The sequence below is a fragment of the Calypte anna genome, chromosome 1 (genome assembly GCF_003957555.1).
Source record: "Calypte anna isolate BGI_N300 chromosome 1, bCalAnn1_v1.p, whole genome shotgun sequence".
NCBI lineage: Eukaryota > Metazoa > Chordata > Aves > Apodiformes > Trochilidae > Calypte > Calypte anna.
In genome coordinates this window covers 66,444,029-66,465,233 of record NC_044244.1, presented here as the reverse complement: position 1 = coordinate 66,465,233, position 21,205 = coordinate 66,444,029, and the positions used below count along the sequence as shown (strand labels likewise).

The following is a 21,205-nucleotide window of genomic DNA, read 5'->3' as shown; positions in this document are numbered from 1 at the left end:
ATACTAGGCATATCCACTGCTGGTTTTATTTCATCTTTTGCTTTCTGCTGTCGTTTTCATTATTTAAATAGTTACATTTAGACTGCAGGCTGACTTGACAAATAGATGCAGGAATTTAGTAAAATGTAGAAAATACACATTAAATATCTGGTGCTTCCTCCTCACTAAACAGCTCTTACACCATCACACCATGTATCTGTCCACCCCACCACCTTCCTCTATTATGTTTGAACTCATTGGCATACTCCAGCCACTAGGACCTAAAGGTCTCAAAGATAATTTGTACACATTTCTGTAAGTTTAGTGTAGATAGCCAACCCCTTCACCAAATATTCTCCATGTTATTACTCAAGACCAAGTGCGTGGAAGAGAAGCCCTAGGAAGGAATCAAGCTTTAGGAAAGATTTCACCTGGAGTTTGCAGTCAGGCATGAGTGTCATTTATAGGAAACATGGCTGCTTAGGTCTCTGGAAGGAAAATACTGCAAGTTAAAATGGGAAGGTTGAAGCTGTTGCTGCTTCTGGCTGTCCATCCTGGCCAAGGCAGAAACGATGTAAACTGATGAAACAGCACTGGGACCACCACGGTTTTCAGCCTGGTCTCTTAAGGTGAGCTGGTGCTGGCTGTCATTCTGTGGTGCCCGTAGCCTTTGAGAACAGGGATTACCTGTTTGAGTAAGTCTACCTGCTCGACAGATTGCTGCTGTTTTGACTCCAGCGCTTTCAAAACTCCTCCCAGTTCAGGTTTAGAGCAGCACTGAAGCAGTCGGGGTGTAACGCTACACGTCCCGCCGGGAAGGAGGTGTTCCCAGCGCCACGCTGTGCCACAGCAACCGGGGCTCGCCAACACCTCTGGGTGCCACAGCTGAGTCCAAGCCGGGCGGCGGCAGCGCCCAGTAGGTTTGCGGGCAAGGTGCTACCCAAGCGGGGGGCACGGGCAGGCTGTTCCCCTCAGGCCCGCGGCGGGGACGAGGAACCAGCTGGAGGTACGTGAGGGGACACACGTCCCGGGGGATGACACGCCCGGGCCTTCCCTGTCCTGGGGGGGGAGCGGTGCGAGTGTCCCCGCCGGGCAGGCCCTGGAGCGCCTCGGCCAACGGCTAGCGCGCGACCGAGCCGGGCGGCGCGAAGGGCCGAGAGCGCGCGCGTTGCCAGGAGACCCAGGGCGCACGGGGCGTGTGTGTGAGTGTGGCGGGGGGGGGTGTGAGGGGGGGCGGTGTGTGTGTGTTACGTGGTGACGTTAATTCTATATGAGCGCGAGCGGCGGGAGCTCCGGTCCTTTTACCGCCAGCCGCGCGGCGCCTCCTCTCCGCTCCTGAGTCACCGCCGGTTCCGGCCCGCGCAGGTACCGGGCGGGGCCCCTGCGGCGAGCCGCCGCCACCACCGGGGCTACAGGGGAGAGGGGAGGAAGGGTGGGGGGGGGAGCGCGGCGGGCAGAGGGCGCGCCGGGCCCCGGCTCCCGCGCGAGGAAGTGGCGGGGGCCAGGTCCCTCGGGCCGCTGGGGCGCGGGGGCCGGCGGTGCCCGCTCTTGGCGGGGCGGCGGCTCAGGCTGCTTCCTGGCTCCTTGAGGGGAAGCGCTGCCCGCTCCCGCGCCCCTCTCCGCCGTGTTCCGCGGAGGTGCCGGGCAAGGCCGTGCCGCGCCGTTAGGGCCGGAGCTGAGAGGAGGGGAGGTGGGCCTGCCGAGCAGCACGTGGGGAGGGAGAGGGGCCAGCGGGGAACGCCTGACCCTGCCGGGGAGGGGGAGGAGGAGGAGGAGGCCGGCGAGGCCGGAAAGCCACGCGGGAAGGAGCGGGTGTGCGTGTGCGGGGAGGCGGCCGCGGTGAGGGAGGCGGAGGCCTGGGTGCCGGCTGGCGCGGGCAGTGGATGCGCACATGGCGGCGGGGGAGCAGCGGGGGCCGGCCTTGTTCTGTCTCCCGCGCCTTGTTCTGGCTGTGGTGTGGGAGCTGTGGCCGGGGCGTGCTATGCTGCTGGCTGCTGGCAGGGGGATCAAGAGATTCATCCGGAGGACTGCCAACTCTTGTATCCTGCTTCAGGAAAGGGGGTTTTTCGGTGTTCTGGAGTTCAACATGTCGTGTCTCTGGGTGCTCGCTAGCTGGTGTTGCCTTAAATGAGGCGCTTGCTTCTAGGCTGAGGGTAGATGTGTCTGCTGTCCATAGCAGGCACAGTTGTTGTGCCATGTCTGTGACCAAGGAAGGCTAAGAAACTACCAGAAAGTTTTAATAGCTACAAGTGGAGGTATTGACTTCTGTTTAACATTCGTACAGACTCATCTACATAAAAAATATATCCCATCTGCTCCATGTTGCATGTCCAGAGTGTCTTGTGTTCTTGAGTAAAAACTTCCCTCATTTGATTGCAGGGGAGAACACAAAGCTTTTCTCAGGTGACTGTGGTATAGCAATAATATATCAGCATCTTCCACAGTTTCTCTCTAAGGACGTTGCAGTTTTATGCATGTCCATTCGTGTTTGAAGCCCTATGGAGAAACACTTGCATTTCATGTTCTAATTCCTTTGAGTGTAAGAGCAATGGATACTGGATGTGCCAGGTATGACATGCCCACTCTTTCTGTTGGGTTTTTAAACTCTGCTGGTGGATGTTACCTTAATGAGACATGATTGTTTTAATTTAAGTCATGAAATAAAAATTGAGATAAGACCTAAGGCTGTGGGTAGGGTACTTTCTGACAAAAATATTAGTACCTTCTTAGTACCTTGCTAATACCTTTCCTACTGTGCCCAGTATACAGTGGTTCATGCTTTAAGGAATGAGAAAGCACTGTACTTGGGTTGAAACAAGAGAAATTATTTCTAGTATCTTGTAAATCTGAAATTGTCATCATTCTTAGAGCAAAATGCAATTTGAAATCTACATACATTGAAGTTTGAGTGACTTGAGTGCCTCGGTACAAGAGAAAAATTGAGTCTTCAGGTACCTGAAATGTTTTTGTAAGTGCTTAGAATAGGTCCCTGATGCCTGAAATAGTTTGTGTCTTCCGGTCACTCCTGTGGGAGTGCTAGGTAATGGCAGTCTCCTTTCCCTCTACTTTCTCTATATTTTGTGGCAGGTCTTGTGTATCCTGGTTTCTGAGAACAGGGGATTGTAAAATGAGGTTCTTGTGTACAGGTGGTAGGCCTGGTGTTTTCTGGAGACCCTAGTCCTTCTCTGTTGCTTAGAGGACTAGCAAATGAATGTTAGGACTTCTGGAAAGATGCTGAAGTGCTGTGTTGCATCTGTGTAGTCAGCCCAGTGGTATGGGAAGTGTCAAAAGCCCTGGCTCCACTGAAGCCCTGTTTGTGAACTGCACAGTAATATCTTGCCATCCTTGTGCTTCATCTTACTCCTGCCTCCCTCAACATCTGTTCCTCTGAGCACACAGGGGACTTGTTACAGTGATATGCTTCCTAAGCACACTGGAAATAGATGTTCTGTTTTTTTCTTACCTTCTTGCATAACTGACAATGGACATACATGTACAAGTGAAACTGAAAGCAAGGCATCGTGGGTATGTGTGTTATGAAACTTTGTTAACAGTTCTGGTAAATCTGACAGACATGTCTTCCAGGCTGAGAGAGTTCTGGGATACAGAAGGCCAAGGAAAACTTTGGCTTCCTGTGCTGTTAGTCGCATTGGTATAAATCTTTTTATTCACTTTAGCTCCTGAAAGTTGAAGTAATTGTAACATGGACAACTTACTGTGGCAGAGATTGTATTTCTTGGAGGAATGAAATAGCTTGAAGATTTGAATTTTAGTAGTGAAAAATCTTGAAGACAAGCATCTTAGTTTTGATTGAATTCTTCAGTGAAGCCAGCTAGTTCCAGTAGTAGATCAGTGGGTGTAACAAACATGTCCCATATCTATACCTGTTTGCTAATATGATTGTAACCAAATTTATCTTCAGGTTTTTGTGTTACAGCTGCAAGCATGCAGTATCTTGACCTTGAGGTCTGATTCTGATTCCTTTGGGAAACCTCGGGAATTGGACAGAGTGCAGAAAATGGAGATGCGTGTGTTTTTAAAATGCCTGTTCATTTTTCTGCATTTACATACACATTCAGTGGAACTTTAGCTTTGAATTTTTCCATGAACTAATAGTACCTTGGTATTTGCGTGGTACTAGTAGGCACTTCTACAGAAGACAATGCTTTGCAGATAGAAAAAAGATTTTAAAAAATATTAGTAGTGTTTTACCAGAGCTGAGGAGTCCTTTGAGTTACCTTTTGGTCAGGGCAACAGCATTGCGTCTGACTTCTCATTAGGAATACAGCTAGTAAATAATAGGGCAGAGCAGCATTGACCAAATGTGTTTAATCAAAAGAATGGTTGTGGTGGTGAATTTCATGCTTATGGGTCAGTTTTCACTCAAATTACTCTGCAAAAGTGATCAGAATTAAAGTTAATTCAGTATATCTGATCCTCACTCAGCTCTCAGAGGTTAGTGGTAGTTCCTCGTCACTTAAGGTGTTAATCTGGAGGGTAGGTCTGGCGTCATCATGTATTTGTCTAGAAAACTAGACATGCCTAGAAGGTGTTACAGAAGTTTCTAGGGGATTAATTTCAAGACCTGAAAAATGTAGCTACTTAGAAACAACACATGGGTTTTTGAGGGCTGCCTACATGCAGGCATTATTATCTTAGTTATAGATATGGCATATGTTTAGCAATAATTCTGAGCTTAATTTTTCAGGAAGATTACATATATTGTGGACTAAAACTTTAGTTACATTCAAAAATAGGAAACAAGACTGCCAATTTATTTTTAGTACTTTATATTTTGTTTTTAAATATAAATAATTTAATATTTGAATAAATTTAGATTCACCCTAAAGAGTAATCTTTGAGATTAATTTACATATTATGAAAACAATCTGCAGTTTAACTACTGTCAAGGGTTAAACTGAAGATCTTTCCTAGGTTAAAAGCTGCTTACATGTTAGCATTGGAAAATACAAATGCACTTTAGGGCTGAATGTGTGCTTAAGTGTACATCTGCAGACATAATTTGCAATGATGCTGTCTCAATTGAAATCTTAACTTGCAGTAGTGAGTAGACAATTGTTTTATCTGGTCTTTGTAGATTTTAGAGCAAAATACTACCAGTTTATCCTTAGAAGGTGAAAGCAGCTTTTCAGATATGAAAGCTTCAGTTTCTGGATGTACCTATAGCCTTGAAGTGTTAAGTTGCTGATTTGACATTTATTCTTAAAAAAACACCACCACCACCACCCCAGTTACAGCCAAACCAAATAACAAAGGAGCCCCAAAACTTGACAGATACTACAATTCTTATTTTTTAGTGTGGACATTCTGGTTAATAGATTTCAGTAAGCAGGTGCCTGAAATCTGGAATGTAACAAGCTTCCATCCAGGCTTCTAAGACTTTGGTTAGCATCATAAATACTTGTTGTCTTTTTTTATAATCTGTAGCTTTATTAGTTTAGTCCACTACTTTACCTAGATGTTTTTTAACATGTGATACTTCAAAGGAAGGAGGGATACTTCTGTCTTGTTTCCTATGGGATGACTTGCCTGTAAGGCAAAGTTTCCTTTTAGTTCTGTCTCTAGTTAAAAACCTGGTTTGAGCATTCAAAGGTTAAGTTGGGTGACACAGGAGTGGTCATAAACCAAAATAAGTAATTGTTTAAATCCAGACTAATTTTTAATCAATTCTTCTTGAACTTCCTCTAGGTATTTTTGTGTCACCTCTCATTGTTCAACTCTCAAATGCTATTAATCTTAGATTTGGACTGCTTCTGTTTCTTGCATACTCATCTTGCTAGGCCCTGAGCTGATCTACTTACTCTCCCCATCAATGTTCAGAAGTCAATACAGTATTTTTATTAAGGATACATTACTGAAGTGTGTAATGATCATATTTTGCATTGTGATTTTTGATCATCATACCTTCATTTCAGATGGTGAGAAGTCTTCAGTGGAATGCATGTGATTTTATTTGTGTTTTTGCACAGTAATTTTTTTATCTTTTGAATTCTAAATTGGCTTGAATTGTTTCTATTAATATATGCTACTTCAGGTTCTTGTACCCTTTATTCTGCCTTGCCTGGATCACCTTTTTAAGCATTTTCTAATTCTGTGATACTCCAGTTTTGGCAATTACTAATTTTGACTTTGGGTGGTGAAGTATGAGCTGATGTAATTACTTTATTTTCTTGTATGTGCAAGGTAACATCATCAGAAACGTGCTGTTATTTTTGAACTGGTGAGATATCCATAACACAGCCTCGATTCTTTCATCACCTGAATTGTCACACTTCTATCTGTGTGAAAAGCATGAATGAGCAAAATTAGCAAGAGAATGTTTATGAAAATCACTTTTGTAAATAAGGCTTATGTTCTTTTTTGGGGGTGTAATGTGTACAAATGCTTTTAAAACTCTGTACCTGTAGCCATTTGAAAGTGACTTTCTGAAGGTAGAATCGTGTGTATATTTCTATTGAGTCTTACTACCATCTGTATCATCTCATCCCCAACAGCCTCCAAAACATGTGAAAGTTAGATTGTTGTGTTCTTTTTCCAGTGAATGCTGGCTTATTGAAAAGTGGATGTTTTGAGGTTTGCAGTTGAGCAATGTCTTTATCTCCACATAAGAAATATTGAAGCTAAAAAAAAGTTGCTGAATATATTTTAGGAATCTCAGTGGCTTCTTGAGGAGAGATGAATCTGCAATGCTGTGTTCATCAGGTACTCTGGTAAAACCCCCCATGTACCTGTACACATTTCTCACGTTTTTTTTAACTTCTCTGATAAGGATGTTTGGATGCTTTTTAAGTCAAATTGGATAAAATCTATGTTACACTGCATGAGTGGAGCAGATAGCAGTGTAACTGTGAATGTGAATGTGGTTGTATTTGATTTTGTGGCAATCTCAGTAGTCAACTGATATTTTTCTTTGTTTGATGTTGTGGCATGTGCAAGTTGATCTTTCAGACTGTTAAAATGTGCCTGCTACATGAAGTGCTTTGTTAAAACAGAATTTTTGTATTACTTTGACACTTCCTAATAAACTGAAAACTTGTAACAACATGAACCTTATAGAGCAATGCTGATAGGAAATGTTTAATATCATTTTAGATATGGAGATTTTCATTTTAGCCCTTCAGGATGGCTGCTGTTATCCCCATTAACTGTGATGAAAAGAAAAAGTCTTTAACAAGTTGTACTAATTAGTTTGTTAAAAAAATGCTTGTTTAGGATTTTCAGATTTGAATTTAAATTCTGTATTAGTTTTCAAATAATGAAAGGTTGTTGTAAATAGAAATTGGTGGGTTTTGTGCTACTGAATCTGGCATCCACAGCAAAGGCCACATTGTGCGTTAATTATCCTATTTTTAGAATGTGATCAGGGAGCTCACATCAGTAGCAGAGACAAACATACAGTTATAATTCATTCCTGATTTTAAATTGCAATTCTGTTATCCATTTTCCTTACGTAGACTTTTTTACTGTAAGAGTAAAATGGCACTATCAAAAATACAATAAAATGCTATAAAAACAGGAGCTCAGGTTTCATTGGCTGAATCTTCATTTCATGATTTAAAAACTAGCTATGGGGAAAGGTCTGGAAAGCATTCCTGTATGAATGGAAGCAGGCCCTGTAGAAACTAGTAACTTAAATACATAAACATTCCATTTTGTTTTGGAAAATTTCTTTCCATCATGTACTTGGTTCTCTTGCAAGTTGTAGAGCACTTTAAAGTTAAAATGTGGAAAATCTGTGTGGTCATGTCATAATATGTAATAGTTGCATTGGCTAATGGCTGAAGTTTGATGTCATCAATTCAGGACTTACTAGGAAAAGCAAATTAATACTTCCTTGAATAGGAGTGAGCAGTTCAATTGTGTTGCATTACTTGATCCAGCATTATCATGACTTAGTGTTTTTATCCTCTACAGCCAGATTTTGAATTTTGCTATGGTATGGCAAGGCAAGGTCAACAACACCATGTAGCATATGGTTTGTGAGTAACTTCAAACTTGCCTAACTCTATTCATGAGCAAACACAAACAATAATAGTCTGTGGTGGCCTCTTGTCCCTGCTATTGCTCATGCAACTGCAGGTGTAGTTGACAAAGGAAAGAACTGTCACATCTTTTTAAAAAAATTACAGCTGCCCAGAGAGGGTATGCATAGGTCAGGAAGAACCATGATAAGCTTTTGCAGCAGCACTTGCCAATTGTATCTGCTTTAGTGGACTGCAAGATTGTTCAGGTGGGAAACTTGGTGTTCCCTTTTATGAAGGAGGCGTATCTGCCTTGTTGATATGAGTACATCCTATCTTGGTCAATTTAGCACATGGATGTAGCTAAAAGCTCTGAATATGCTTTGTGAAAAATCACTATTCATCTGAATTCTTTATCTTTCTTTACTTGGTCCAGAAGACCTCAGTCAGGCTTCTGCTGATGGTTTCCATATATTATCATGCCAGTTAGCATTTCTGCTCTTGGCTGCACATTGTATTTGTACCTGGTGGATGAGTTGGTGCTTGCACAATAAATTGCAATAAAACAGAGGAGTTTGAGTTACTTCAAGGGTCCAATGACATCTTGTTCCTGTATTAAGGAATCTGAATTCCTTGCTTCCACTGACCATTAGCTCCTTAGCCTCTTTATCAGGCCTTGATGCCTTTATATTAGTACTACCTTGTTTATCTTGTTTATTATCTCAGACTCTTGTTTTCTGTGCTTGTATCTTATTTATCTACTTGAGATCTGAAAAATTAATTTTGACTATTTTGATCTCCTACGTTAACAGAAATATTTTGTTAATAGAAGGAATTTGGGGCACTAATAAAAGGAAATTACCTCTTGAGAGTTCAGTATATGATTATCTTTCATCAATTAGATGTAGTATCTTGGTGTTCTATGATAGGACTACCCTGCACACTTGGGACTTTTTTTGACCTTAAGCTGTTCTAAGAGGGTGTATTTTTTTCCATAATATGAATGATATAATTTATTTGTAACGTGTTGCTTATCTGCTATGTTAATGATGGGTACAATATCCCCTTGTTTCATGACCAGTTTTCATGCTAATTATATGTTCATGAATTATAATAATTCATGTTTCATGAATTTGATCATACAAGGAAAAAGGAAACACTTGGTTTTCTGCTTGATACCTGTTTGAATGTCATTTTTAAATTGAGTACATTGTTCAGTTTCTTTTTGAAGGGGATGATCTTATCTGCTGGTTGGTACTGTAGCGTCTACTAACAGTTGTGAAACAGTTACATGTTTTTTGAGGTCTTGGCACCAAAATCTTTGAAGTGTGTAAATATACTATGTACTGTGCAGTTTTCAACAGTTTACATAGTTCTGATATGGATGAGAATGAAACTGCATTAGGCAGGGCATCTGAGATCTTTAAAGTTACAAACCTCTCAAGTGGTTTTGAGCAAACAACTCATTTTTTTAAAAATATGTACTGTCAAAGAACATGTTTTTACAGATTTCTACCCTACTATTTTAAGTGTGGTGTTTTGGTTTTTTTGTTTGTTTGGTTTGGGGTTTTTTTTGTGCTAATTATGTCAAGAAATGGTAGGCAGGAACATCAGTTGGAAGGAACTGTCAGTGAATGTATTACTCTGGAGTTCCCCAGTCTGTAGCGGAAGTTGAACTGGGGTAGAATGATGTAATTTGTCTGGCACCTTTGGTTTCTGCATGCATAGCAAATAGCTTACAGGATTTAATCCTTTTTTTTTTTTTTTTCCATAAATACAACTAGCTGTCCTCCAGGTGGACCTCTCTTTTTACTGACATCTGACTTAGTACACTTAGTTTATTGTTATGTTTCAGCTACTTAATACTGTGTAGGGCTCAATTGTTTCAGGTATTTTCTCTTAATCTATTCCTTTCAGTTGCCCAGGGATTGTCAGAGACAAAAGGAGGCTGATACACTGTTATATGGACAGGCTGACTTATTTGCAGTGTTCTGAAATATTGACTACTAAGAAAATTACCTTGGGTAAAAGGGTAGATTTCTTTTAAAGATTTCTTTTAAAGGCTGTAGCTTGGATCCAGTGTGCTCAAAAAGCCCATGTGTGTGTTCTTTGAACTGCCTGAGAAATTTCTTTTGCTTGCTGTTGCAAGCTAATTGTGTGAGCAGTTTTCTAGAGAAGGGGAAACGATGTTTCCTGTCAGGGAGGAAATGGGGCATAGTGCATGGTATCCACAGAGATGCTGAGATCTGCTAGCCTTAGGGCTTGTGCAAATAAAAAAGCTGTTGTTTTGCTGGAGGAACTGAGTCTCAAGAATGTCTTGCCTCCTCAGCTGACTCCTAATTCACCTCACTGAGACCTGCCTTCCTGAGGCCAAGCGGATGTCAGGGTAATCTAATACTGGCATGCTTACTTGGGACACTCAAAGCTGACCTTCAAAAAAAAAAAAAGAAAAGCATCTCACCAGAGCATTTGTCCTAGCTGTAATGTGGCTGGTGCTGCTGTACAAAGTCAGTCTGGTTTCTGTGTAGGTAGCCCTTTTTCTAGCATGAAATTCCTATGCATTCTCTTTAAAGCCCTGCAAAGATAACTTTTTTCCTGGCTTCTTCTAAAATGAGCAGCAAAAAATTGTAAGTGAAACTTCTGCACACCTCTGTATTTGACCATAATGCAGCACTGCTGGTGGTAGCTGTCTAAGTAACAGGGAACTAAACCATTATATAAATAAGGAGGTTATTTGCCTGCTGGCTTTTGAACAAGGGAGAAGGCTAGTCCTTATTGGTACCCCAGAGCCTTTTCTTTCCATCAGGAGGCCTAGATTTTATCTCAGCCCAAAGCAATCACCTCAGCACTGACTGAGTCTTGGAGTAACACACCAGCTGTAGGTGAGCTTTGTTATAATCCTGGACTGACAACTGGTAAAGTGGTTTCACCCAAGGACTACTTCAAGGAGTGATATTAATGAATGCTTCTTGCTGCTCCTTTGCCAAGGTGCAGCTGCTGTTCACAATCCTGAATGCACTTATGAAATAATCAGGGAAGGTTGGCTGCATCTTTCTTGTGTAAGCTGAGTGATGTGAGTACTATAGCCAGAGACTGAATTTTGAGAAAGCACTGCAGAATATGTATTACTACTGTGTACTGTGGTACATACTGTATCTGCAGCCCTGGATACTAGAATGAGACCTTAAAGTAGGCATTGTACAAAAATGGTGAAGGCTGTTTGCTCTTAAGGAATGTATTTTTCTTAAAGCTTTTCTGCCTCTACAGTTGGTTTTGGTTTTTTTCTTAACAGTAGAGCTCTGTTTGCAAGAGAACTTACAGCTGCTCAAGCAAACTACAATAAGCTAAATGTGGTGCAGCTATAAATCCATGCTAGTGGGCTGCACAGATTCATCTGAATGACTGCCAATGTAGGTCTGTTCCTATAGTGCCTTGTAGCCTCCTCACACAAGAAATGTTGCTTAGACTTGGCAGTTGCAAGTGTCATGACAAACAGCAGTATCTCCTCGGTTTGCAGAATTCTTCTAACCACAGGTGTTCTGATAGGGCTGTGTTGGAGGCAAGATTAAAGGATGAGAGAGTGGAAAAGACTGCAAAAACAGGAGATGTGAAAAAGACTGATGTGAGAACAGGAAAAATGGGATGAGGCAGATAAGAGCACAGTGGAGGGAGGCTCTGATGCTGACAGCTGCTTGATAAAGTCTGTTTAAATTAAAAATCTTTGAAGAATGTTATTGAGTCTTTGAGGGAACTGGGCCATAGTTGGAAAACATACAGTGCTTGTGTGGATTGTTTAAAAGCTGAGAAGCAGAGGGTGAGCAACTGCTCCTTGCAAATGGGGAGAGAGGCAGATGCTGGACTTCCACAGATCTTTGTAATGAGATGGGTACTTTTGACATGATCTTGGAAAGAGAGTTGAACAGTGAAAGGATGAAGGTTGCTGATGAAAGGTAGCTGTTAAGGATGGTGAAAACGCAGGCCTACTGGATCCCAGTAACACAGACTGCTGGTAAAACTTCCTTTGCCACCCTGTTGGCCAATGTAGGAGAATCTGACTTAGTTATGATCTATGAGCTGAGTGTTGCAACTAACACTTTGCTTTTAGCTCTTCTTTACTTAAGTAGTAACAGCTTATCTGCATGGTTTCAAGAAAGATGAGGACTAGTTTATGAAATAAGAATTTATTATGTTGTCAAATACCTGATGTTCCTGAAACTGCATTTTTTTTCCGAATGTGATTGAAAGCTAGAAGTTCTGGGGTTATTCTTGTCAGGTCATTGGTTTTTTTAACTAGGCATCTGCTAATAGCTAGTGCTGGAGATGGGAATGGATACTTTAAGTTTTTACAAATTATTTGATCATAGCCAATCTAATGTCCTCATTTAGAAAAGAAATGCTTAAATTAACTGTAAAAAAAATTGTTTCAGCAAACCTGTACTGAAGGTGTTTCAGATGCTGTTTCATTTAGCCTACAGGGCTGTTGATACCACAGGCTTTGTGTTGTCACTGTCCTTTGTTTGAAAGAATGACCTCTGGTTTGATGGAAAGTGAAGCTGTATGTAATAGGGAAATTAAGGAGAGGAAATGCTGGTCTCTGCAAGGAGCAGCAGTAGCTTATGAAGGTGATTGCTGTCTTTCTGTTTGCATAATAATGTGTGTACAGGTCAACTGTGCATTTTGTGATCTTTTTGCATAGTGAGGCTACCAGTCTCCTTGAAAAGGTTCTGCATGAAGAACAAGTTAAGAGGAAATGTGTAATGAAAAACTTACATATCTTGCATGGATAAAATCTTTTGCAAGTCAGAAAGAGTGCCAATTGTTACATCACACAAGAAGTATGGAAACAGCTAAATGTGAGTTATAAGTTTTCAGTTTCTGCTAGGTCTTTGGTCTGTGTTATCTTTTGGGAATGGTAAGCAAAGGAGTCTCTTTGGAATTGTTAAATAGGCAGCTTACATCCAGGTGTATACCTGAAGTCACAAGGCAGACAGTGATCTTGATCTGAATTTCAAGAAACTTAAAATGAGTCAAATGCTTCTGGAACTCCTCAGTTTCTTATTGAATTGTCCTTTGGATTACAGTAGTACTGCCATTCTATTTGACAGTAAATACTGAACTGTATTTCTGAAATAGTCTGACAAGCAGTTGGTTCTAGTTTTCCTGCCTAGCAGGGAATAGAACCTTTTTGTGTACCTACAGTCTCCTAAATACATTATTGGCACTGTAAAGCTGTGATACTAAATGAAGACATCAGATACTTCCTTCTCATACAGTTGTTGAGAAGTAGTTATGATACTAGGGAAATAAATTATTCTGTCTTAATAGAACATAGATGTTGAGTTCTAAAGTTTAGATTCTAGCATCTGTCTTCATATTGGTTATTAAAAATAATTTTGCTGGTGTTATTTTGGACAGACTGAATGCAGTGTTGTTTTTTTTCTGGAACACTCACCTCCAATGCTTGGACTAGAATTCTCATTGGCATGCATCATAAGGAGCTGAACTTACTGAAAGAAATTTGAATTTGTTTAGCTCACTGGACAGCAGCTAAAATTGGGACTCTAAAGCAGTGGATTTTATACTTCCTGTGACAGTGGATTTTTCTGGGTACTTGAGTGTCTTCTGAACCATTGCACCTAAAATAGCAGTAATGGGACTGTTTTCTTCTGTGTAGTATTGTCTCTGACTTTAAGCTACCCACAAGATCTCTTGGAAGACTAGACTTTTTGTTTTGCTGGTGGAATATGGTGCTCATCTTGTATTATGTTTGAGAACATAGATGCTTCATGTTTTGGAAGATCTGCAATACTTTCAACATATAATGCTTGTAATTACTGTGCTGGAATGCGTTTGTATTGAGACTGGGATAATTACTGGTCACTGGGGACGTGAAAATTAGTCATGTTATGTAGCTTGGCATCTGGTATAAACTTTTTTTTTTCCACAAAAATGCATCCTTAGTATTCAAGGAAACTGATTAAGATACAAGTATACTCTGCAATTACATGCTGTAATAAAGTAAATAGTTAGAAAAGGGTTCTAGCAGCATTTTTGTTTCAGTTTTTCTCAAGCTCTCTTGATTTTATACTTAGGACTACTTTTCAATCTGTAGTATTAATATAGTCCTATCCAAAATGCAGTATGGCATTTTGCTGGTATTCTTAATTTGTATGAGTAGATCTGTTGGTGTTAAATGAGAGCAAAGTTTTTTTGTATTTCTGTATGCTTTATAGTAAGGGCTCAAAAGGTGCATGGGAGATACTGTACTCCTGAGACTTTAGTATGTATTTATCCTGTTACAGATGACTGTTTGTGTTTTTTAGTATTTAGTATACACTTGTCTGTAAATCTTGTAAGTGAAGTCTAATGCTGCTCTTCTTAAATTTGTGGGTTTTTTCCTCCAGGGTTTGAAATCTAGAAGAATGGCAGACATAGACAAGTAAGTAAAATCTGCAGGTTACTGGGGTTCTCTGACTGTGTCCTATGCTGTACTTCAGACCACTGAACACTCCAGCAACTTGACAGACAGGGACTTGGTAGTGATCTTGGCACTGTGACAAAGTGCGAAGATATATAGCACGTGGGAGAAAAGCTTGAGTTCTTTATGCCTAATAGATTTGAGATCTTAATTGTAAGTAAAACTAAAACTGGGACAAGGCACCAGTCAGCTTACTATGTTAGCTAGTACTCTGGAGAGGAAAAACAGGTGGTACTGCCCATTACTATTGTTTCACTGTATGTGGTGGTTTTTTTCTCACTACTTCAAATGTTCTTATTTTGTGACATTCAAAGTATAATTTAGGTGAACCTACCCTCAGTTCTTGAAACCTGAACATCTTAACAAAGAGGGTGTGTAGAGCAGAAGGAAGCTTTGACTTGTTGATACGATCATGAGATGAAGGAATTCTTCTGTAAAAGGGACTCTTCAAAATTCAGGAACACTGCTAGTTCTTTAAATTGTTGTAATTGTCAAATGTAAAACCTGAATCCATGAAGACAAATTTGGTTTTGTTGGGCTAATTAAGACTTCTGGTTTGTCACAGATCAAAACTGACACAACAGATTGCCTTTATACATGTGATCTCAAAGTTGAGCTTTTTAAGCTGATTATAGTGTATTATAAAATTAACTTCTTGATCCTGTTATTGAATATTCCTAATAGCAAAGAACAGTCTGAACTTGATCAACAGGATATGGAAGATGTTGAAGAAGTAGAAGAAGAAGAAACTGGTGAAGATGCCAACAACAAAGGTAACCTTGAAAATAAGGATTTCTAAGCAGCTGCCTATGTACTTTCCAATTAATGTGCAAAATGGATTTTGCTGCTTAAAATAATGAAAAATGGTAAAGCATAACTGATTCACATCTGTATTTAAATTCTGAAGCAAGGATTTTTATTATTCAGTTGTGTGTTTTTTAAGTTGCCTGCATTCCCTCATTTCAGTGATGGTTAGTACCAGTTCAGGCAGCTCTGGCCACCCTATGAGTATGTGTAATTGGAAAAAGAAGGATTATTGTGGGTATGGGACTAGATTCTTTCAAAACCTACAATAGTTAAAAGCTTTTGAAATGTGAAGCTTTGGGTAGGAGAAATCATCAGGTGCATATATATATATGTGTGTGTGTCTCATTTTTAAATCAGTTGTGTCACGGTTTAACACTGACCCGGCAATTAAACCGAATAACAGACGCTCTCTATTAATCTCTCTCTCTCCTTGATAGAGAAAGGAGAGAGAATAAGGGAGAGAGACTTATGGGTTGGAAGCTAAACTACACACTTTAATGAAACAGTAATGATAAATAGGTAAAATTACTAAATATATACAAATGTACAGGAAAATGGAAACCACATTCCTCCCCCCTCTCCCCCAATAACTCTCACGTCACCACCGAGGCTGTAGGGCAGCCCTGAGAAAGTCCAGGCTGGACTCCTGGAGTCGGCAGCAGTCGGGAACCGGAGGCAGGAACACACAGATATGGGCTGGCACGGATCAGGAGCACAGGCAGACGAATGGACAGGATCCTTCCAGGATGCCGGGTGAAGGAAGGGAAGCAGGAAATCAGGAAAAGATCTGGAAAGATCTGGCTCGGCCCTTGTGATGCCTCCAATTTATACTGAGTGTGACGTATATGGGATGGAATACTCTGTTTGGTCAATTCTGGCATCTATCTTGTCTGTTCCTCCCTAAAGGAGGGTTCAGGTGGGACCTCTTTACTCCTTCTGGAGGGTAAAATGTTTTCCTTAGAGCTGATAAGAGTCCTTGGCTCTGCATACCAGTCTCTAGCAGTAACTATAAACATCAAGTGTTATCAGTCCTAAAAGCACACACACTGCATGAGAAACTTGCTGTTAATTTCAGCAAATGCAACTACTTACAAGGGACTTAGCTAAAAGCAAAAGTACAGAAACAGAAAAGCACCTTTTATCCTGGCCCAAACCAGGACAAGTTGCTTAGAAGTTTGCTACTGAGTCGTTTAAAACTGAACAGAAGTTCCATGCTTAGTGCTACCACTCTTTAAATTGAGAAATCTTTTTTTTTCTGCTTATCTGAAAAAACCTGAATGTGGATCAGACTACTGGTTTTGTTTGTGCTTAACAATCTTTTTCATGCTTTGTAGTTAAAGACTGGGGGCTCAGAATCTGAAAAGTAAGTAGAAGAGAAATAACTAAAAGTGATTTTGACTTCCAATAGTGTCACATTATGTATTTGCTGGAACAGAATAATCACACTAAAGAAAAAGTAGGATAATTTTGCTCAAGTGTTTTCAAAACTGGATTACAGAATTCTGGGGAGCACACTGGTCAGCTGAAGAGCAGTTTATGAAAATTAAATGGTAAATATTCAAATGTCCCAGATGAAATACAGATTAATAATCTGTATTTATAGTGACTAATTTTGGCTATTGCAGATGAGGATCTAAAGGGAAATTATACTGTAGGACTCTTGGAGAGAAATTTAACTTTATAAATCAAACATGTTTCAGTAGTAGGGAAACCCAACACAGCAGTTGCTTTGCATTTTTAATTCTTGCCTTGTTTTTCTAGTATTTTTTAATGTGTTTTTTTCATATGTTTTACTGATACACTTTTTAAACTCTAGATAATTCAGTTTTTAAATATATCAAAGGGACTTCTGTAACCACTAAGTAAAGCATTCATGCTTTTAGGTCAAAGCCATCTTTGAAGAAGTAGTGTTCATGTATCCAAGAATTTGAAAAACAGTGTGTTGTTGGATTTCAGTTTGAGGGGATGTGGCTCTTGGCAATTGCATACCCTGTGTATGGTGTGCATATGAATATGATACTAATAACTGGCAACTTAGTCATGTAGCAAAATTGGGTTGGGTTTTTAGTGTATAGGAAATCCTAATGAACAGTAAGACCAGAGAAAACTAGATACATAGATGCTAGGAGTAGTGTTTAATGATGTGAGGCAGTATGTTTAATTACAGTTTCTACTGCTAAAATATAAATTATTGCAATCACTATGGAGAAACAAAAGTGCTTTTTTGAACACCACTTGAAGCTTCAGCATGTAATTTCAGAGTTGGGATAGTGGAAGAGAATAGTCACGTGTGGTTACTGTAGTCAAGGGCATAGTAATAAAAAATTGTATGCTATTTCCAAAAGCTTTGCATATTAGGGAGGATTTAAAAGCTTCACTCTCATTTGAAGTTGCCTGAAGAATGATATAGAAACCTAATATTAATTAAAAGGAATGTAAAGTACTTGTCTGCCTGCCTATCTGTAGATTTCAGGGTAAGAGGATAAGGGAGCAAAGCAGCACGATAAACGATCATAAATTCTTACTAAAAATTATGGTGTCAGCAGGTGGAGTCAGATTTTGAGGAGAAGTAAAAAGGTTGATACTAATACAGGTAGTGAGAACACGGGCTAGAAATTTGTGGAGTTTTGTTATAAAAGTGCTTCTATTTTTGTTTGTAACAGGTTTCCCATTTAGACAGAATGCAGAGGGGTAGATGATTGACTTCAAGGATCTAGAACTGATACTTTGTGTCAGACTAGTCTAATGAATAATTTTTTTCTTTTGCAGGAAAAATTAGGTAAGCATAGATTTTTAAAGCAGTTTTAATTCCAGGTCTGAAAGGGTCTTGTTTCTTTCCATTTAATGTAAAATGGAATGAAAATCCCAATTTGAGTTTTTATTCACCTATTAAAAAGTGTGAGTTCTTCTGCCTTTTTCTTCTGGTTTTTCTTTAATTCAGAATAAAACATGTCAAGGTAAGTCTGATGCTTTTAGGGGCATTGTATAAAACATTGCCTTTTAACAAAAGAGCTCAGCTTGCTTGAATAGTGACTGCTTAAGTCCAGGTGGTGCTTCCATTTTCACTTTAGAATGGATTTGATCTATGCTTCCAAAATGGAGAAGTTTTGATATATTTATTTGCCTGTTTTGCTTTACAAGTGTATATATAGTAAACTTACTGCTCTTTTGTAGTATTAAGGCAATTATTTTTTTCAAGATTAGTCAAAAAGATGCACTTTGCACTTATGTAATTTTCTTTTTAAATTTAGCTCGACAGTTGACTGTGCAGATGATGCAAAATCCTCAGATTCTTGCAGCCCTTCAGGAAAGACTTGATGGTCTTGTAGGAACATCTACAGGGTATATTGAAAGGTATAGTATTTGTTCAGTATGAGCAGAGTGGTATAAATGGTTCTTTTGGTTTCTGAACAGTATTATCTGTAAGATGAATAGTCATAAATCCCTGCATTGCCCCTATAGCAGAAAGACTAATACAGTCTCTGAAGTGCATTGCAGAAGTGAGGAGTTTTCATTTGGGCTTTCATGAAGAAGAGTTCTAAAATATTTACAGTTTCTAATGCTGTCCCCTACAGTTACAATATGGTACACTTTTAAAAGGTACTTTCCTGCTGTTTGGAATGTCATTTGTAGCTTTGCCTTAATCATGAAGTGTGGACAAATTGTTGGAGACCTAATGTCTCTAGTATAGTCATTTCTTGGTTTGAGTGTAACCAGGAGTTAATAAAATCAGGATGTTGTATCAGTACTTCATGTGGTTTCCATGTTCTCAAAACCATCACTTGCTAAAATTCTCTTTGCTTAACAGGTAGAATTTTCTGGTTCTTTTATGTAATTTCTGACGATATATGAACGTTTCACTACATCTACAGGAACTGTAAAGCATACATCTGCCTTGCTGTGACAGGGACCTACATTGCTGTTGTCTTGAACTGGGGCAGCTACTAAGTGATAGGCATTGCCTCTGCTGCTACTCCTGCTTATATCACTCTCCTGTTATAGATGATAGCATGGAGGAAAAGCTCATTTAACTCTCAGCCTTCCCTAATAAATACTGGCCCAAGAAGGAACATGGAGTTAAAAAAGAGTACGCAGGTGCTTTCTCTTCAAGGCACTGCACACACTACAAGCTTTCTATACCAAATATTTTTCTTCTGTTTCTCAATAGATGTTAATTAACCTCTACTAATCTTCCAGGAACCAAAGTGGTAACAGTGATTTACATGGCATCCTTCTAGTCAGCTGCTTTCTAGGATACTATACCATCAATTCCAAGTACTCTTGTGCATTCTCTTATAACAAAAGTATTGCAACATTGCCATTGTTACCAAATGCTTCCTAACTTGCACTACAAATATAGTTGGAAAATGTATGCAACTGGTCTGTACTTTATCAACATATGCATTCTGACTTAGCCATGCTTTACAGGTGCCTCTTGGGCATCTTCCCAGGTATTACTTTGAACTGATTTATCCACAGAGCCTAGACACTGAGATGGCAGAAGCAGGAACTGGGGATCTTAAAAGCTTTATATGTATGGGCTGCTAAGGAGTAAGCTGGTCGGAAACTAAACAGGTTCCAGGAAACACCCACTATCATTATAAACAATCTTTTAAGAAAGAAGTTTCATGAAAGAGATGGCTTTTCCAAAGTAAATCCAAAATGGAGAAGCAGACCAAGAAGTATGAACTGGACTGCACAAATACAACAACAAGTAAAACCTGTTGCTCAGAATACAACCCCCTAGCAAATGTTACAATTACAGAATAATAACAACCCTTCCACAAGCACCTGAGGGAAATTTTACTCTACAAAATAAGTTTCATTAAAATTACTGTAACCAGGCACAGGTGAAAAGGCAAGTTTTTGGACAGGTGCCAGGCAATTAGCAGATTCTAAATCTGAGTAGACAGATGTTTCCTGGAACCTGTTTAGTTTCCTAGCAGCTTATGCATCTTATTCCTTAGTAGCCCATACATATAAAGGTTTTAAGATCCCCAATTCCTGCTTCTGTGCCAATCCAGCTAGTAATTAGACATTTCTTGATTCTGCTCAATTGTATGAATTTATGCTGCTTATTAATAATATAAAACTCCCTTTTAATATAATGTTTTATTGCACAAATTTGTCTCATGATTGATCCAGGGGATGAAGTACTCTGGGTCTCAATCAGGTTAAGCCTTAGTTTAAAAAACTTGTGCTAAGTTTCTGTGTGTGGTACAATGGGTCATAGTTGATTTGTTGAGCTTTCTAAAGCTTGAAGTGGAGTGTAAAGTCTGGTTTGATGCAATGTGGTTGGTAAGAGGTCTGATTAAGGAGAGGTCAGCATGTCCTTAGCATGCAGTATCAGTAACAGTTTTGTCATTGAATTTTTCAGCTTGCCTGAAGTTGTTAAAAGACGTGTGAATGCTCTCAAGAACCTTCAAGTTCAGTGTGCAAAGATAGAAGCAAAGTTCTATGAGGAAGTTCATGAGCTGGAAAGAAAATATGCTGCTCTCTATCAGCCATTATTTGACAAGGTATTTTGATGCTAACATGATTTGTACTTAAAAGCTTTAGCTAAAGCACTTGGGAATATAAACTGAAAGCTTATTCATGTTCTTAATTATTTTGGTCTAGCATGTGCCAATTCAATTCAATTGACACCATTTTACCATCCAGTGAATGTCAATGAAGATTAAGGGGGAGAAAGGGTATGTCTGCTCCCAAATTCACTTCAATATACCAGGCCTCATCATGTTAACTGAATAGATGTCAGATGGAACCTACCTGACCTTTTGGAATTCTGGCAATTATTTTAGTGTGTTGAAAAAGCTCAGAACTGGTGTGTCACCTCCTCTGGCACCCTAGGGCCAGAAGAAAAAAGTTTTCATAGACAATTTATATACTAATTGTGTAATTTCAGGATTAAGAACTTATTTGTTAGGGTGTTGCTGGTTGCAGTGTCTAGGAAATGTGA

At 39.7% G+C, this 21,205-nt stretch overlaps 1 protein-coding gene across 5 annotated transcripts in view; it reads left to right on the top strand.

Moving 5' to 3' along the window:
* The first annotated feature begins 788 nt into the window (after positions 1 to 788).
* NAP1L1 (nucleosome assembly protein 1 like 1) overlaps positions 789 to 21,205 on the top strand; it is a 32,473-nt gene continuing 12,056 nt past the window's right edge. The window contains exons 1-5 of one of the 5 annotated variants that reach the window (XM_030445587.1): positions 789 to 985; positions 14,366 to 14,400; positions 15,124 to 15,212; positions 18,498 to 18,600; positions 20,624 to 20,765. In XM_030445587.1, coding sequence (XP_030301447.1) covers positions 14,384 to 14,400; positions 15,124 to 15,212; positions 18,498 to 18,600; positions 20,624 to 20,765 — 351 coding nt within the window. In that variant the 5' untranslated portion in view covers positions 789 to 985; positions 14,366 to 14,383. Of the gene's footprint in view, positions 986 to 1,082; positions 1,182 to 1,218; positions 1,345 to 1,560; positions 1,670 to 14,365; positions 14,401 to 15,123; positions 15,213 to 18,497; positions 18,601 to 20,623; positions 20,766 to 21,205 lie in introns of those variants that run through there. The other 4 variants (XM_030445599.1, XM_030445605.1, XM_030445580.1 and 1 more) reach the window with 4 other exon arrangements.